The sequence below is a fragment of the Geotrypetes seraphini genome, chromosome 13, assembly GCF_902459505.1.
Source record: "Geotrypetes seraphini chromosome 13, aGeoSer1.1, whole genome shotgun sequence".
NCBI lineage: Eukaryota > Metazoa > Chordata > Amphibia > Gymnophiona > Dermophiidae > Geotrypetes > Geotrypetes seraphini.
This window is the reverse complement of record NC_047096.1, coordinates 58,070,434-58,090,231: the sequence shown is the minus strand read 5'-3', so window position 1 is coordinate 58,090,231 and position 19,798 is coordinate 58,070,434. Positions and strand designations below refer to the sequence as shown.

At 45.7% G+C, this 19,798-nt stretch overlaps 1 protein-coding gene across 3 annotated transcripts in view; it reads right to left on the bottom strand.

The window, feature by feature from the left end:
* ETV4 (ETS variant transcription factor 4) overlaps window positions 1-19,798 on the bottom strand; it is a 117,958-nt gene that overhangs the window by 45,923 nt on the left and 52,237 nt on the right. For all 3 annotated transcript variants that reach the window (XM_033917293.1, XM_033917292.1, XM_033917294.1), the window contains one exon: window positions 386-509. In XM_033917293.1, the coding sequence (XP_033773184.1) occupies window positions 386-509 (124 nt within the window). The remainder of the gene's footprint in view (window positions 1-385; window positions 510-19,798) is intronic.

Here is a 19,798-nt window from a genome sequence, read left to right as displayed (position 1 = left end):
AGAATACCATTATTTGCTCGCAGGCTCCCTTTGAAATGTTCATACCTACCCCACAACTGCAATTGCTTTGCAGAAAATAAACTATGATAATTTTAAGAAGATTTGGGGGCCATTGGAAAGTTATTGCAATGAGTGAATATCATTTTCCTTTGTTAGGTATATATATTTATTGGGGGGGGTTTGGGGGAGAAATATTTATATATTTTAATATGATATGATTCATTTGAAATTTGTTTATTTATAATAATTGAGGGTGGATGGGTGGGATGATTATTTGAATAAATTTTTCAAGTGTTATATGTTTGTTACGTACTGGTATAATTGTGTACACTTGTTGTTTGATTTAAAATGAATAAAGAAGTTAAAAAAAAAGAAAAGTCCATACCTAGTATAAAGGCACTGCTCGCCATTGCGATACGGGAACTGCTGCTTGAGGCTGCAGGACAAAGACGGATCCGAACAGGGACTCCGCTGCTCCTTTTTAATTTTGACTGGAGGGCTGTGGAAAACTATGGTAAAGAAAAAACAAATAAAGTTAAAATGGCTGGTTAACACTCCTTAATGGGAGACACGTGACAGCCTATAATACCTTCAGTGGCATCTGAGTCACTCTGCTTAGAAAGCAAACCAAATGAAATTCTCTCAGTCAGCCCTACAGATTCCCTCTCCTCAGTGGGAACATTTGTGGTTCAAACATCCAAACCACGCTCAATTGCAAAAGCCCACAGCGAGCACGAGTCTGAACTCCTCATCAGAGGCACTATAGTTTGAAGACATAGACAAGTGATATGTTACAAAGGCCTCGCAGGCACGCTTTAATCCTCCAGGCGCAACATCAGTTCTGGATGGGGAAGGGCAAACAGCGCAGGACTCTGGAAACCCCAAAATAATGGAGTATACATCTGTCAGGCAGTAAATGAGTCAATGCATGCAAAAGTACTACATAAATATTTACTAGGGACAAGGGCTGGTCAGTCCTAGACTCGGTGAATATTATGGAATGGCTAGGGTTACCAGATTTTACTAATGGATGACTGGGGGAGAGTGTGGCGCAGTGGTTAAAGCACCCTGAGATTGTGGGTCCAAACCCCCGCTGCTCCTTGTGACCCTGAGCAAGTCACTTAATCCCCCCATTGCCCCAGGTACATTGTGAGCCCACCGGGACAGACAGGGGAAAATGCTTCAGTACCTGAACAAATTCATGTCAACCGTTCTGAGCTCCCCTGGGAGAAAATTGAATGAATGAATAAAGAAAGTCCAAAATCTTCCTAACATAGTACAAATGGTACAATCCAAATCAGGAAACTTGATGTGCTTTTGTTACATAAGAACATAAGCAGTGCCTCCGCCGGGTCAGACCATAGGTCCATCATGCCCAGCAGTCCGCTCCCGCGGCGGCCCAAACAGGTCACCTGTCTGAATCATCAGAAGGGGCCCCCTTGCCACCCTGGTTTCCCATTGAAGTCCTATCTTCCCATCGAAGTCCTAACCCTCCGGTTTTGCACATGCACGACCTGGTCGGGTTTCTATACTTATTTCCTGGATACTTCTCTCAGTATCCCACGATCCCTTTATCCCTCAGGAATCCGTCCAATCCCTGTTTGAATCCCTGTACCGTACTCTGCCCGACCACCTCCTCCGGCAGCGCATTCCAAGTGTCCACGACCCTCTGGGTGAAAAAAAACTTCCTTGCATTTGTTTTGAACCTATCTCCCTTCAGTTTCTCCGAGTGCCCCCTCGTACCTGTTGTCCCCTTCAGTCTGAAGAATCTGTCCCTATCCACCCTCTCTATGCCCCTCATGATCTTGAAGGTCTCTATCATATCTCCCCTGAGCCTCCTTTTTTCCAGGGAGAAGAGCCCCAGCTTATCCAACCTCTCGGCGTATGGGCAGTGTTCCAGCCCTCTTACCAGTTTCGTCGCTCTCCTTTGGACTCTCTCAAGCACCGCCATGTCCTTCTTGAGGTATGGCGACCAATACTGCACGCAGTATTCCAGATGCGGACGCACCATCGCTCGATACAATGGCATGATGACTTCCCGCGTCCTGGTTGTGATGCCCCTCTTTATGATGCCCAGCATCCTGTTGGCTTTTTTCGAGGCTGCTGCGCATTGTGCAGATGGCTTCAGTGATGCATCCACCAGCACACCCAAGTCTCTCTCAAGTCTGCTGTCTCCCAACAATGCCCCCCCCATTTTGTAGTTGAACAACGGGTTCTTTTTCCCTATATGCATGACCTTGCATTTTTCCACATTGAAGCGCATTTGCCATTTGTCTGCCCAGTCCTCCAGCTTCTCCAGGTCCCTTTGCAGGTCCTCACACTCCTCCCTGGACCTAACTCTGCCGCACAGTTTGGTATCATCTGCAAATTTTATGACCTCGCACTTTGCCTCTTTTTCCAGGTCATTGATAAATATGTTGAAGAGTAACGGCCCCAGCACCGATCCCTGTGGCACACCGCTTGTGACTCCCCGCCAGTCAGAATATTGGCCCTTTACTCCAACCCTCTGCAGTCTACCCGACAACCAGTGCTCGATCCATCTGTGCACATCTCCTCCCACCCCGTGGTTCCACAGCTTCCTAAGCAGTCTTTCATGTGGCACCTTGTCGAAAGCCTTTTGAAAATCGAGGTAAATGATGTCGATGGGTTCCCCATTGTCCACCCGACTGCTTATTCCCTCAAAGAAGTACAGAAGGTTCGTTAAGCACGACCTTCCCTTACAGAATCCGTGCTGGCTTGTTCTCAGTAGACCATTTCTTTCAATGTGCTCGCAAATGCCGTCCTTGATCATAGCTTCCACCATCTTCCCTACAATTGAAGTCAGGCTCACCGGCCTGTAGTGGCAAAACTGAGCCTTCTTCGGGGACCTTTAAAAATGTACCAATATGCATTCAGGTCTTTATCTGCTCTCATCTATTAGGATACTAAAGAAAGCTAGACTCTGGCATATTCGACTTTACAGATTAATTGAATAATAGCAGGAAAATATTATTTTGTTCTTTTGACGAGTTTTTTAAAGTACATAAATGCTGTTTTTCCCCTCCAAAATACAAGAAACGAAATTAACCAGAAAGAGGTAAAATGAAAGAAAGCAGGTTGAAAAGAAGACAGAGCTTGACCCCCCCGAGTGCTCTTTCTTCTCTGTGAGCAGGAAGTGCATAGGCCAGTTCACTCAAAAATGAAGGAAAAAGCCTCAGAAAGGGCCCTCCCACCTCACCAAAACGCCTTTCTGAGGCTTTTTCCTTCATTTTTGAGTGAACTGGCCTATGCAGTGGAGGCTTCGTCCAGGGCAAGACAAATGATGGGCTGCATCCGTAGGGGTTTTGTCAGCAGAAAACCTGAAGTCATAATGCCGCTGTACAGATCCATGGTGAGACCTCATCTGGAGTATTGTGTTCAATTCTGGAGACCACACTACCGGAAAGATGTGTTGAGAATTGAATCGGTTCAGCGAATGGCTACCAGGATGGTCTTGGGGCTCAGGGATCTCACGTATGAAGAAAGACTAAAAAAACTGCGGATGTACTCACTGGAGGAGAGAAGAAAGAGGGGGGACATGATTGAGACCTTTAAGTATATCATAGGGCGTATAGAGGTGAAAGATGATATCTTCAGTCTTACAGGGCCCACGGTAACCAGAGGACACTCGCTGAAAATCAGGGGAGGGAAATTTCAAGGTGATGCTAGAAAGTACTTCTTCACCGAAAGGGTGGTCGATCATTGGAACGAGCTGCCTCAGCAGGTGATTGAGGCCAACAGCGTGTCAGATTTTAAGAGAAAATGGGATATTCATGTGGGATCTATAGGGGAGTAAGAATCAGGGAGTGGGTCATTGGTATGGGGAGACTCGATGGGCTATGGCCCTTTTCTGCCGTCAATTTCTATGTTTCTATGTTTCTATGCTCTTCCTGTTTACTTTATTGGACATTACCATACTCGTTTTGAAAGTGTTTATCTTATTATACATTGAGTTTTCATAATATCTGGGTTTTTACTGGCTTTCTTCTCTGTGATCCATCTGAACTACAGCTTACAGACCACTTCTAGCCAAGTCCCACAGAACCTTGACAATGTCTTCCCTTTGTTCCCATTGTATTTGTAATCATTGCGTCCTTAGAGATCACACAAGTGCCGCTGACATATTATTCATTAACGTACTGCCCCCCCCATGACTCATGTTTCATAGCAGAAGTCCCCGATGACAGGCAACGCCTAACACTTTCCCACTAATGATGTAAAAAAAAAAAAAAGAGCTTCTTCCATTTCTGGGGAGTGATGCAATGCACTGCCCTGCCCCCATCTCAACCTGATGCCATCCTGGCTCTGAAACAGGACGCAAGATACACAGCCCGATATGATTCTGTTAAGTTTTTAGTAGTGAACCGACATGCAGGGTGGACTGGCAAACCACAGTAAGGCTACCAAATTAAGTTTTCCTTACAAGCTACCTCCAGTTCACACAGGAATCTCTGGAGGCCAGAATGCACCATTAAGCCACTGGAAGAGAGTAAAAGCAAACTCGTCAGATATGCTGTATCCACTACATTGGCCGACTCATGATTCTTGTAAATCTGGCACAGAAAATCATAATATGGTCAGGGCCAGCTCAAGGCATGGCCAAAAGCCTGCCTCCCCTGCTGTGGCCAAAACTTCCATCCCTATGACCTCACAATGCAAGTGTTAAGAGCCTTAGCCTATAGGAGAGAAGGAGATAGTGGATGCTGCGGATGGGCCGTTTGGCCTTTCTCTACTATCACGTTTCTATGGGTCATGATGAAAAAACACCAAAAAGTCCAACAGGACAGAGAGCCCATGGGTATAAAACAGTACAAAAGGAAGTGGGAACGGACAATGAACACTCCACCGATGATCACTGATGCAAGACCAACTTGTTTATTTCAGAAAAGGACACAAACAGAAGCTGTGGACCCAGAAAAAACACCATGCATGCTTACTCCTCTGCAACCATTTCACTTTGTCTTTGTAGACTCTGTGCCTTATTTTCATAGTTCAGCTTTTGTATATTTGTGTGTGCACAGGGAGGATCCAATAGAAACCAGCATACTTTACTTTTTTCTGTCGAGGTGGGTTTTGTGCATCTGTCCAGAGACTATACACAGATTCTGCAGCCAGTTTCCAGGGACCTTTTCTATGTGCTTAAGGGCATTAAAAAATGCGATAAAAGAGTTAGGATGACTTCCCTATTAGGAAAGGCTAAAGCAGTTAGGGCTCTTCAGCTCAGGGATGATACGATAGGGGTTTATAAAATACTGAGTGGAGTGGAAAGGGTAGATGTGCATCGTTTGTTCACCCTTTCCAAAAATACTAGGGACTAGGCATGCAATGAAGCTACTAAGTAGTAGATTTAAAACAAATCAGAGAAAATTACACAATGTGTAATTAAACTCTGCAATTCGTTGCCAAAGAATGTGGTAAAAGCAGTTAGCTTAACAGGGTTTAAAAAAGGTTTGGATCATTACCTAAAAAGAGAAATCCATAGGCCATGATTGACATGGCTTATTCCTAGGATAAGCTGCATACAATCTGTTTTGCTACTTGGGACCTAGCTTGGTATTTGGAACCTGGGTTAACCACTTTTGGAAACAGGATGCTGGGCTTGACGGACCTTCAGTCTGTCCCAGTATGCCAATTCTTATGTGCAACAGCCCCAGGGATCACCTTCAGCCCTAACACATCAGGGGACCAGCTATTCTGTGATAAATGGAGACATCCTCCTAGCGTCAGCTCTGCTGTTGTAAACTGAAGGATATCATAGTTTCCAAGCTCCACAGCCAGCTGTGCCTGACACACTACCAGAGTCTCAGAGATCAGCTTTTGAGGAATTCCACTGAACTGAAATAAGAACATAAGAAGTTGCCCCCACTGAGTCAGACCAGAGGTCCATTTTGCCCAGCGGTCCGCTCCCGCGGCGGCCCATCAGGCCTAGTGCCTGAACAGTGATCCCTGATTAATTTTATAACTTACCTCTAATCCCATCCCTATAATCTACCTTTACTCTTATCTGTACCCCTCAAACCCTTTGTCTTCCAAGTACCTATCCAAAGCTTCTTTGAACCCCTGTAGTGTGCTCCTGTTTATCACATCCTCTGGTAGCGCGTTCCATGTATCCACCACCCTCTGTGTGAAAAAGAACTTCCTGGCGTTTGTTCTAAACTTCTCCCCTTTCAATTTCTCTGAGTGCCCCCTTGTACTTGTTGATCCCCTTAATTTGAAAAATCTGTCCCTGTCTATTTTTTCTATGCCCTTCATGATCTTGAAGGTTTCTATCATGTCTCCTCTAAGTCTCCGCTTTTCCAGGGAGAAAAGCCCTAGCTTTTTCAGTCTGTCAGTATATGAGAGGTCCTCCATACCCTTTATTAGCTTAATTGCTCTTCTTTGAACTCTCTCAAGTACCTCCATGTCCTTCTTGAGGTACGGCGACCAGAATTGAACACAGTACTCCAGGTGCGGGCGCACCATAGCACGATACAGTGGCAGGATGACTTCCTTCTTTCTGGTCGTGATACCCTTCTTAATGATACCCAACATTTTGTTTGCTTTCCTTGAGGCTGTTGCACACTGCGCCGACGCCTTCAATGTTGTGTCTACCATCACTCCCAGGTCTCTTTCAAGGTCGCTCACCTCTAGCGCTGATCCCCCATTTTGTAAGTGAACATTGGGGGTTTTTTCCCTATATGTACGACTTTGCACTTCCCTATGTTGAAACTCATTTGCCATTTTTTGGCCCATTCTTCCAGTGTTGTCAGATCTTTTTGGAGATTTTCGCAGTCCTCCATGTTATTTACCTTGCGATATAGTTTGGTGTCATCCGCAAATTTAATAACCTCACATTTTGTTCCTGCCTCCAGGTCGTTAATGAATATGTTGAAAAGTAGCGGTCCCAGCACCGACCCCTGTGGAATTCCGCTCGTGACCCATTGCCAGTCTGAGTAATGGCCCTTTACTCCAACCCTCTGTTTCCTGTCCGCCAACCAGTTTTTGATCCATCGGTGGACCTCCCCTTGCACCCCGTGGTTCCATAGCTTCCTTAGTAGTCTTTCATGTGGCACCTTGTCGAAGGCTTTTTAGAAGTCAAGGTAAATGATATCTATGGATTCCCCTTTATCCACTTGGCTGGTTACCCCCTCAAAGAAGTATAATAAGTTCATGAGGCATGACCTGCCCTTGCAGAAGCCATGCTGGCTCGACTTTAGCTGCCCATAGTTGTCGATGTGTTCCCAGATGCTGTCTTTAATCAGTGCTTCTATCATCTTTCCCGGGACCGAGGTCAAGCTCACCGGCCTGTAGTTTCCTGGGTCTCCCCTTGAGCCTTTCTTGAAGATGGGCGTAACATTTGCTATTTTCCAGTCTTCCGGAAAATGATCTCATTTTGAATAGCATCTTTGGTCTTGCTGGTTAAGGATTGAAGTAAATGGGTATTCGGGATGGTGATGGAATTTCTGGAATGGACAGCTGAAATGGTGATAAAATTGCAAAGCCAAGTGTTCTCACTGGTGACAGTGGTTATGGGAGGAACTAGTAGAATGGTTTAGAGATCCCGCCCTATACACCTTACTGGACAGCCTATTCCAGTCTTTATCTGCCATCATTTACTATGTCACCGTGTTTCTCTAGTGCTGGCTGTCTGGTTAATGCTAGGCAAGCCAAAATGGGAAGTTATTCAAATTATATCCTGGAACTATTCCAGAGGTGGGAGTCATTTACTCTAACCACATTTCTGCTACTTTCCAGATGTTCAAGCTCACACTTTATCTTGCAGAAGTTGTAAACACTTATTAGTTCACTTCCAGGGGATGGAATAATCACCCATGTAGTTTTCTGGGGGGGGGAAGGGGGGATGTTAATGTTTTAAACTGAAGGCTTACAGACTGGATAGTAACATTCTACCTTTGACTACCTTACGTCCAGACATCCAAACCAAAAAAAGTTAATTATAAACTAATTATAACTCAGGCAATTTCAAAGACTCCTTAAAGATCAAAGAGCTGGGTGTGGTCTGCTGCAGTGCCTTGGGGCCATTTGACGTTTCAAAATTTGCAAGTAAACACAGGACTCCTACACACCATTCCCAGGCAGAATTATATAATAGGTGGAAACTTGTGAGAAGTGCAAAATTACTGATGTTCTGAAATGCAGCGCAAAAGAGTGGAGAGAGAAGATGCCAGCGCATTCAAGCTTTGTGTTTCTGAAAAATGACAACCTTGGTAGCATGTCAACATCTTTCAAACTGTAGATTGGTAAGAGCAGCAATGGCCCCTGAGAAACTGGATTCTCTGCAGGTCACCATAAGAATTAGCTGCAGAGATTTAAGTATTTAGATACTCAAAAGACTCAAATCACCATTCCAAGAAAGAACCCAGCAGAGGACAATCAAAATACAACACACACAATTAAAAGCCATAGATCTGTCCCTAACCAAAACCAAGCCAATCCGATCCTTCAATACCAAATCCCACCCTCACCCTTCCAACCAGTCACTAGCCTCAAAGTTGAATTCCAAAGAAAAAAAAATCCAGGTCAAGCTGGGTAAGGGGCCTAAAACATCAATTGATACATCACCAAAAGCAGTGCAGCTCAAACTTTTATTTAATATGACCCCAATCAACAACCCAAAATTTATCTCACCCTAGCTAAAGAAGCAAAATATCAGGAGGGGCATAATAAAAAAAACACATCTAAGTTCATTTGGGGCCTAAGTCGCTAGTCACCCAAAAGTCGGCAGTGTCAAAAGTCCATTCCCGAAATATATCTCCAAAATAATTAGTTGTTTTTTTTTTGAAAATCGTCTAAGTATACATCCAGCCGTTTGGCCAGACCGCTAAATCGTCTATTTTTATACCCCATTCTCGTCCAAAAATTCATCCAAGTCAAAAACGCCTAGAACAAGACCTTTTGGACATGGAAGTGATGGACTGGTCACCCAGACATAGCAACACAGTAGTGGGGCACCTTACAGGGCACTACTGCGAACATCACAAAACAGGTGCCATATAAATATCCCACCACAACTCCCTTATAAGTCATGGCGAGCCCCCCCCCCCCCAAAACCTACTAGACCACCCTACAACCCTAATAGCCCCAGACTACTTAAGCCACCTCTGTGCTGCTCTACTAGGCTTTCCTATACCAGGTGTTGATGTTCTGGAGGCAGATATGTAAAGTTTTTATTACGATTTTTATGGCGGTGGGTCAGTGATCACTGGGGGGATTGTGTGGGGGTCTGTACCACATCTCTGCAGTGATTATCTGGTCACTCTGTAGACCTTCTGGGCACTTAAGACCTGGTTTTCAATCGTCTAAGTTGCTACGTATAAGTTCCGTCTATGCAGCCTCGTTAAACTTTCGGTTATACTTGCAGTACGACTTAAGTCTAGGTCGGCCCACGTCCAGCCCAAATCCCGCCCTCACCACGCCTCCTAAAACGCCCCTTTTAGCTCTGGGCGTACAGTAGCACTGAAAAGGCCTAAGTCATTTTTAGAGGAGGAGGAGTGTGTGGCGCAGTGGTTGGATCTACAGCCTCAGCACCCTGGGGTTGTGGGTTCAAACCCTGCGCTGCTCCTTGTGACCCTGGGCAAGTCACTCAGTCCTCCATAGCTCCAGGTACGTTAGCTAGATTGTGAGCCCACCGGGACAGAGAGGGAAAATGCTTGAGTACCTGATTGTAAAACCGCTTAGATAACCTTGATAGGCGGTATATAAAATCCTAATTAAAAAAAAAAAAAAAAAAATCCTAATAATACGTCTAAACCCCGGTTTGAATATCGGCACTTGGACGACTTGTCTTACTGATCGGCCAAGTGCCGATTTAGGCCGGTTTTCAGATGTATTTCTGCTTCGATTATGAGCCCCCGGGTCTCTACCCTCCCCCAATTTGTCCAAAGTAGCAGCAACAGTCAATGGAGGGACTGTGTATCATTTTCCACCCATAGACCCTAGTAATCTGAATGGCTTTTCAGACTAGTAGGAACTAAGCTTACTTGGAAGGATCAAAGGCCTGCAGATGTTTACTGGCTCAGAGGCCACATATTGAACCCACAACTGGGTAAGGCCATAGCAGAAGTCCAGAGTTAGGGAAGTGGTCCTGTTTTTCTGAACCCATCCATGCAGTGGGAAAGAGTGTGTGTTTGTGTCAGGGGGTGGGAGGGGAGGTCCTCAAGCGACAGGAAAGAGCGCAGGGGGGGGGGTGCAAGGCACGGTGATGCAGGGCACCACCTCCCCTCGCTACACCACTGCACTTAAACTCTATGGCACCTGAACACCGCAGCGCCCGACTATACTCAAAAAGGTGTACGCTGAAATAGTTGCGACGCCTATGCTCCTCCCATGTGGACGCCTCCTTTGTGATTACACAGGAGAACACTTAGGCACCAAGTTATAGAACAGCATTAAGCACAATTAGGCACTTAACCGCTGTGTTTTTCATGTTTTGACACTCAATTACTGTTAGTTTCCATCTGACAACCAAATTAGACATCTAACTTTTGGCACCCTATATAGAATTTTAAAGTAAGTATTATTTATGCTTTATACCAGTATATCGCAAACTGTGTGCCGCATGAGATTTTAGGTGTGCTGCGAGACGAGGAGAGGTGCCAACGTTGGCTGGCTGACTGCCTACAGGATGTGCCTCTCACGGCAAGAGACAACCTGTAGGCAGTCTTCTCCTGCTTTCCGCGTCTCGTCTTTTTTAGCACCCCCCCTACTGACGATCAGGGTCCCATCTGGAGGGCTTCCGCGCAGGTGCATGACATCGTCGCAGTGATGGCCGCGCACTTCCAGGCGCCCACGCGCTGTGGCCGCCGATTTAGTATGCTGCGGCTCGTAAGGTTTGCGAGACACTGCTTTATACAGTGCCAATATACACAGCACTGTACACAGGAGTTCCATGGTTGTCATGTCCCTACCCCTGAGAGCTTACCCCATCCAAGCGTCTTATGCCATTCCACACACTACAATGCCAATACCTCATTTTTCACAGCTCAACAAGACCTTCACCCATTCCAACAGCTCCTTTAACTTTCGCTTTGCTCTGACAAATGACTTCCACTTCCCTGCCCCCCCTTCCCACTAGTCTTCAAGAGTTAAACCACTTCCCCACTGCACAAGCTGGAGCACATAGCTATTCTGCCTGCCTGAGGCAAACCTGGACTCATTCCACACTGAGGGAGAGGCAGGGATTAAAACAAAATAAAACACACTGACATCCGCTCCAGCTGCCAGATATAAAAAGAAGAGGTTCAGTGCCAACTAACAGAGCGAGGGACAGCATACTGGCAGAGACCAGGGCGGAGGCGTGTCGTGTTACCCAGCAGCGAGAAGTACATGTTTTGTCAGACTTTGGATTTTATTCAATAGACATCCCCCTCCCCCTTTAGGCATAACAGAGAAAAAATTTTTCAGGAAATAGGGCGCATCCCAAATGTTACACCTACACACAATGGAACAGAGCTGCCACCTGAACAAACTGATGCAGTATTGCTTTTGGGCCACCACAGACAAGAAACAGTAAAAATCAGACCTGAACTACAACTCCAGGAATGCAACAGGACAAAACCAGGACTGGATCCGCTTGTTCAAGTGACCTGGAGCGAGATGGCAGCTAACTAGAAATAACCTGCTATCTTGTGTCAACACTTCACTGCCTACTCACTCAACTCTAAAGCTCTTTCCAATTTGAGCTGAAAGCCATTTGCAACATTTTTCGTGTGTGTGGGTACCAAAAGTGCTTACCTTCTAAGGGGGTGTTCCTGAGATAAGGGGAGGCATAAGACTTGAACATTTTTGCCCTGGTTCACAGCTCATTGCTCTACTCACCATTCTTCACTGTACAGTCTGAAAGCCAGCGGTGGCTCTCATCAACCTGAAATGGAGTTCCCCTACTAAAAACTCTTCTCTTCCCTTCTCCAGAAACATGCAGCTGGTGTTGCCTTCACAACTAGCGTTTTCTATCTGTCCTGCAACCAAGGTTTGAGCTGGGTAGCGCCAACCTCTCGTACCACCACAAGAATGAGAACAGTATGGGAGTTTGGCTACCGTGTGGCCGACACTCAAGTGAGAGTAAAGAGGTACAAACAGAAAGCTGTGGTGCCATGAGTGGAACCTTTAGATGACCCATTGTGGTAACTATAGGGAAGTACGAGCCATCGATGCGCAGGTTGGCGCGGTCCGATCGGCACACTACCTTAAAGCGACTCCCTGTCCAAACAAACCAGGAGGCTTCTGGATGTATGTCCAAAATGACTGTGCAATGAGCCCTATTGCGAATGGGGCTCTGGAACAGACGGCTGGTGACTGTACCCAGGCTCATGAGGGTTCATCGCAAAAACGGCTGCAGTTTGCACAGGAGTATTGACACGGGACTTGCACCAACGGACAGCTCTCCAATGAGTCACGATTGAGAGCTCCATCGAACGGATGCGTCAGGCGTGAAACCACCTAGAACACACACCTAACAACCATTGTTAGACGTACACAAGCTGATAGCGGTAGCGTTATGGTTTGGGGAATGTTTTCTTGGTATGGTCTGGGTCGCTCAATATCTCTGGAAGGCACTCTCAACCGATATGAGTTCTCTCTCCATCCTAGCTGATCAAGTATTTCCCTATGGCTGTGGGACCCTGTGGAGTTTGGTGGAGCCTGTACTCGTGCAGTTTGGCATCTCCCTCTCTCCACCTCTTTCCACCGTCTACCTTAACATTTGTCTCTCTCTATGTTTAGATGTTGTTGCCAGCAGTAATCAACATACATTGTCCAAGGCTTGCTCCAACACCTTCCCTCAGATCCATTTTGCCCCTGCGGAAACAGGAAGTTACATCAGAGGGGGTGGGACAGGTAAGAGGGAAAGCTCTGGATAAAGCCTTGGACAGTGGTTGCTGCTGGCAACATCTAAAGACAGACACAAATGTTAAAATAAGGGAATATGCCAAACCTTGCAGGCAGGGGAGCAGAGGATGAAATGTCTCTAGGCAGTATAGCTGCAGAAGCACCCAAGAAATTGAGAGGGGGAGGGAGAGGAGAGGAAATGCCCCTCCCTAAGCCCATGAGGGCCCTGTGTGATCACCCTTGGGTGTCATCGTAGACAATACAATGAAACCTTCCGCCCAATGAAATTTAATGTGGACAAATGCAAAGTGATGCACATTGGGAAGAATAACCCGAATCACAGTTACCGGATGCTAGGGTCCACTTTGGGGGATTAGTACCCAAGAAAAAGATCTGGGTGTCAACGTAGACAATGAAACCTTCCGCCCAATGTGCGGCGGCAGCCAAAAAAGCAAACAGGATGCTAGGAATTATTAAAAAGGGATGATTATCGACTAAGAATGTTATAATGTCCCTGTATCTTTCCATGGTGCAATCTCATCTGGAGTACTGCATTCAATTCTGGTCTCCTTACCTCACGAAAGATATAGTGGCCTAGAAAAAATTCAAAGAAGAGCGACCAAGATGGTAAAGGGGATGGAACTCCTCTCATATGAGGAAAGAATAAAAAGGTTGGGGCTCTTCAGCTTGGAAAAAGAGACGGCTGAAGGGAGATAGGATTGAAGACTACAAAATCCTGAGTGGAGTAGAATGGGTACAAGTGGATCGATTTTTCACTCCGTCAAAAATTACAAAGACTAGGGGACAATCGAAGTTCCAGGGAAATATTTTTAAAACCAAGAAGAAGAAATATTTTTTCACTCAGAGAACAGTTAAGCTCTGGAACGCGTTGGCCAGAGGTTATGGTCCCCTCTGCTTACGGATGGCCTTCCAGCAGGGAACTACCATTTACTGCTCTGCCAAGGTTAAAACTAAAATATAGAAATGGAAAATGATGGCTGATAAAGACCATATGACCTTATTATTTTAACGCCAGAAAGGGAATGATTCCTCACCTCTGGCCCCACTACTTTCTATCCTACCCTGCAACAGAAGACTCAATTTAACACCTTGCAGCAGGCATGCAATATCAGCCCCGCATAGGCCTCATCCCTCCTTTGCACAGGTTCTGTTACCAAGGAAACCTTTGGAGAAAAGACCCAAGATTGTGCTCCTGCTGCAAGGTACCGCTGAGCCTTTCCTAGGGTTACTAGATTTTACGTCGGTAAAATCTGGGCCCCTAGACCTGCCCCCAGGCCCGCTCAGTTCCGCCCATCCCCGCCCCTTTACGCCCCAGCTCCGCTGCCCGTTCGTCTGGCAGGAAGGCATCCGCACACACCCCCTCCCGATGCAATTTCTTTTGAAAACCTGGACAAAATGCTGGGTTTAGAAAAATCATCCGGGGAAATCCAGATGTCTTGTAACACTAGCCTTTCCTAGCTTGCTACTGGTGGTAGTGGGCGTGTAGCAGAGGCCCGAATTAAAGACAAAATGTTTAGATGTTTGTATATAATTTTACTATGTATGTTATTTTGTGCTCCGCCTTGATAAAGGCGGAATATAAATAAACGAAGGGGAAAAAAATGGCATAAAAGTTTGGTGCCAAAGGCAGATATCTATTATCGTCTGTGCCTAAATCCAGGCCTACATGTCCCTCAGATCCTCTGAGGGACCAGTTGCAGAAGATACAGAAAGTTGGGACATGAGTGATAGAGGGGGGGGGGAAAAACAACCCCAGGGATTTAAAAATAAGGAAAAGAGACAGGAACAGAATGGGAGGCTTGCAGCCAATGGGAGAGAGAGTGAGTGAGAAAGCGAGATGAAGGAGAGGACCCACAGAAAGCTGAGCAAAGAAAGAGGAGCAGGAAGTTCTTGAGACTGAATATACTTTTATTTGAAATTTTCCTTGAAGCTTGGAAAAGATACAGGGGCTCATTTTCAAAGCACTTAAGACACACAAAGTATCATAGGCTTCTGTGTGTGTCTAAATGCTTTGAAAATGGAGCCCTACATAATTAATGCCCACAGCCACCCTCCTGCATTAGGCTGAACAAGCACTGCTCGCTCTGTGCCTCCCCGTGCCACACCAAACACGTCACAAAATCCCTTCGTGCCGGTCTGTGACGCACCATCCAAGGAGCTGTGGGACTGATGAAAGAGCAATGCAAGGCGGCTCCAGTCTGAGATAGAAACAAAACCCTTGAGCCTGACCCAGAGAGCTGAAGCAGGGCTTCGGATCTAACCCCAGAACGTTTACAGCATCACCCAGATGCTGGGCCTGGTCTAACCCATTCGGGGGATCTGCCTTTTAATTTGGCGTCAGATAGGAATTTAATAAGCTCACGCACACACCTAAGTATGTGTAGAATTCGTAACAATCATTTTTATGGTTTATTCATGATATATCACAAATTAAGCAAAATAACTGAGACAAGATAGTTCAAAACACACGTTCAGAAACTTAGAGAAGGTTAAAAAGAAAAAAGTGAAGAGAAGAGAGGTGTAAGGCTCCTGTAACTATTCTATACCAATTCACCCAAAATGTCAACAAAGACAGATGGCTAATTAAACGTTCCTAATACAAGGTACAGCCCTGTAAAGAGAATCTTTATGACTGAACCATGGATCTGTTCCAGTTAGATCGGCAAAGCTACGGCCATCACAGAAGTTAGAAATCAACATTAACACTCATTTTGAATCAAATGTTTCTGAAAGGGAAGACAATAAAACCAAGGCTGGGGGCCTGAACTGGTATGTCCACTTATTGAAAAGGGTGACACAGAAAAGTAGAAATTTCCAGTGACAAAATCAGTTAGAAGCTTTAATAGATCTCCAAAGATCATTTAGGGGCTTTTTTTTTTTTTTTTTTTTTAACTAAGGCCCAGATGCACTAAACTCACTATGTGTCTAATGATCATCGCTAAACCAGTTGAAACAGTTTAACGTCGGACTTAATGTCCACAATGGCTCACTGTGGGCTTTTCCGTGTGCTCATTGCAATCACCGACTCTGCCATGCAAACGACCTCATTAGTATTAAAGCGAGCACCCAGATCGATACCCTAACATTGCTTAACGACCCCAAATTACTGACAGCCACGACGGCTCCCGAATAAAAAGACAGGCAAGAGGAATGCCCATTCCCTCCTGCCATGGAAACACAGCCCCCCCCTCCCATACCCCCTCCGCATGATTGTGGCCACCTGGAGCCCCCAAGTTCCTGACCCCCTCTCCCCTGAAGATTATAGACACTCAAACACCCCCACACTCCTGACCCTTCCCCTGCGAAGATCGCAGCTACCCAAACCACCCACACCTGACCCTCCCCCCCGTGAAGATTGTGGCCCCTGATTATCACGTGTGGAGTTCCAGGTGGCTCAGTCTCCATGGGAGGGGGGGGAGAGAGGAGAGGGTCAGGAGTGTGTGTGGGAAGGGGGGTTAGGGGGGGGGTTCAGAGTGGCTGAGGCAGGGGGAAGTGTGTGTCTGTGTGTTTCTGTGTCTGTGTGTGTGTGTGTGGCGACACCCTTCCCTGATGCTTTTCCACCTCCCCTCATACCTTCATTTATTTTTACCATATAATTATAAACTTTCCTCTCCCACTTTCCCCTAAGTCCATATATGTCATTGTCTTCATCTACTTCATGTTTTACCCATTTCTTTTTTACATCGTTTTAAACAATTACTATTATTTTAGCTTTGTAAACCGGCCAGATACACGTTGATGGTCGGTATATTAAAATGTAAATAAACTTGGAAACATGGTCATACACAACATCTGTGCCCATTAAAGAAAAAAAAGTCTTCCTGCCCCAAACAGGTCTTCCCCTACCGCCCAGCATGTGTCAAAGTTGCTTTTTCAACGACTGATGGGATGAGATTATGGCAGACCTCCACGAAACTCATTTGCATAGGAAGTCATTTGAGCAATGATCACGGTTTTAAAATCGGACAACTTGTTGGCCCCACAGTGACTCACTGGATTTTAAAGACGCTTTTAGTGCATCCAAGACTAGTGCGTTAGTCTAATGTGTGATAACAGCTAACCGCTTGAGTATTTTTAAGATTACACTTCTCCCTCCGGATTCGCGGGGGATAGGGGCAGAGCCGGACCGCGAATGGTGAAATACTGCAAATATCTTCTGGTCCGGCTCTGACCCACCCCCGCCTCCCTCCTGGCATCCCTGGCATCTCGAGACTACGACGGGAACTCCCCACAGCCATTTCCTATTGGCGATCTACACGGGGCAGGAGTGTAGGAAGATCGCTCCTGCCCCGAAAGCCCACTAGACCACCAGGTAAGGCCGGGACACCGGGGGGACGGCTAAACTGTGGGGGGGTTTCTTTTTTTCATCCTCCCCCCCCAAAAATCGCAAATATGTGAAATCGCGATTGCCGAAACCGCGAATGGGGAGGGGGAAGTGTACTGTATGTGCTAAGTCACGTGTTAAAGAAATGCTATTTTAGGGGGTGATGGAAATAGGCAGGGCATGGGTGGAGAATAAGTATGGAGAGTGTAGCAACATGCAATTAGCACATGACCACTTACTGCAAAGGTCCTTAAATCTAGTTCTTGTGGTCCATAACCCAGCCTGATTTCCAGGATTTCCACACTGAATATGTATGAGATCTATTTAAATACAATGGAAGCAGTGAATGCAAACAGATCTCATACATATTCAATGTGGAAATCCTGAAAACTAGGCAGTGTAGTGAATATTGGGACTGGATTTGAGGCCGCATTGCTTAACAAATATTTCCATTCTCTGTTCATGGCTGAAGTGCTGGGAGCGGGACCGCAGAAGACAAACGTGAATAGGGATGGAGGAGTAATAGACCCTGATCGATTTTCAAAGGTTGTGTTTGTGAGGAGTTAGCTAAAATAAAGGTAGACAAAGCGACATCCGTGGGTGCTGAAGGAACTTAGGGGAGTTCTGGTAGCTCCACTGACTGACCTTTTCAATGTGTCTCTAGAGTTGGGAGTGGTACCCGAGAACTGGAAGTAAGGAAGAAGTAGGGAATTACAGGCCGGTAAGTCTTGACTTCAGTGGTAAGCAAATTAATGGAAACGCTTTTAAAACAGAGAATGGTCAAGTTTCTGGAATCCTGTGGATTTCAGGATCGGAGGAACATGGATTCACTAGAGGTAGGTCTTGTCAGACAAATCTGATCAATTTCTTTGGCTGGATGACCATAGAATTGGATAGAGGATGTGCACTTGATGTGGTGTATTTAGATTTTAGCAAAGCCTTTGACAGTGTTCCACACAGACGTCTAATAAATAAACTGAGTACCCTCGGGATGGATCCCAAAGTGATGGGCTGGGTAAAAAACTGGTTGAGTGGAAGGCAACAGAAGATAGTGATCAATGAAGATCACTATGAGGAAAGGGATGTTACCAGTGGTGTGCCTCAAGGTTCTGTCCTTGGGCCTGTTCTTTTAACATTTTTATAAACGATATCGCTGAAGGATTGTTGGGTAAGATTTGCCTCTTTGCGGATGATACCAAAATCTGCAATAGAAGAGGCACACCGGATGGTGTGAATAACATGAAGAAAGACCTGGCGAAGCTTGAAGAATGGTCTGAAATTTGGCAGCTAAAATTTAATGCTAAGAAATGCAAGGTCATGCATTTGGGCTGCAAAAACCCAAGGGGGTGAAGAACTTATGTGCACGACAGAAGAGTGGGTGTGATTGTATGTGATGATCTTAAGGTGGCCAAACAGGGTTGAAAAGGTGACGACGAAAGCTAGAAGGATGCTAGGTTGCACAGGAAGAGGTATGGCCAGTAGGAAAAAGGTGGTATTGATGCCTCTGTATAAGACTCTGGTGAGACCTCATTTAGAATATTGTGTACAATTCTGGAGGCTGTACCTTCATAAAGATATATAAAGGATGGAGTTGGTCCAGAGGAAGGCTACTAAAATGGTGTTTGGTCTTCGTCATAAGGCGTATGGGGACAGACTTAAAGATCTAAATCTGCATACTTTGGAGGAAAGGCGGGAGAGGGGAGATATGATAGAGATGTTTAAATACCTACGTGAAGTAAATGCGCATGAGTCGAGTCTCTTTCATTTGAAAGAAAATTCTGCAATGAGAGGGCATAGGATGAAGTTAAGAGGTGATAGACTCCGGAGTAATCTAAGAAAACACTGTTTTACGGCAAGGGTGATAGATGCATGGAACAGTCTCCCAGAAGAGGTGGTGGAAACAGTGACAGTGTTTGAATTCAAGGCCTGGGAAAGGCCTGGGTAGAAAGAGATAATGGTTCCTGCGGATGGGCAGACTAGATGGGCCTTTTGGCCTTTATCTGCCGTCATGTTTCTGTGTTTCTATTAAGGTATGGGCGGGTTTTGGTGGGCTCACATTTTCCACCATAAATGTAGTGGCTAGAGTGGCTTATGGGCCTGGGTCCTCCTCTCTATGGTTCACTAGCCCACCCCCAGGCTATTTCAGACATCTCTGTGCAGCTCTACTAGGCTTTCCTATATCGGGTTCTGGAGACAGGTATATATGTTTTTATTCCAATCTTTTTGGTGTGTGAGGGGGTCAGTGAACACTGGGGGAGAGTGTGGGGGTCTTTACTTTGTCTCTGCAGTGGTTATCTGGTCACTTTGGATAGCTTTTTGGCACTTATACCTGTTTTTACATCATCTAACTTACAACGTTTAAGTTCCGTCCACGATGTCTAGGGAAACCTTTGATTATCCATGCAGGACGACTAAGTCTAGGTCAGCCCCCATCCCGCCCTAACCACTCCTGCAGATATGTCCATTTTAGCTCCGGGCGCACAGCGGCATTCAGAGGCCTATAATGTCCCTGGATATGTCCCAAAAAATTGGTTTGATTATTGACACTTGGATGATCTGTCTTTTAGGTCATCCAAGTGCCGACTTAGGTGGGTTTTTAGACTTTAGAGT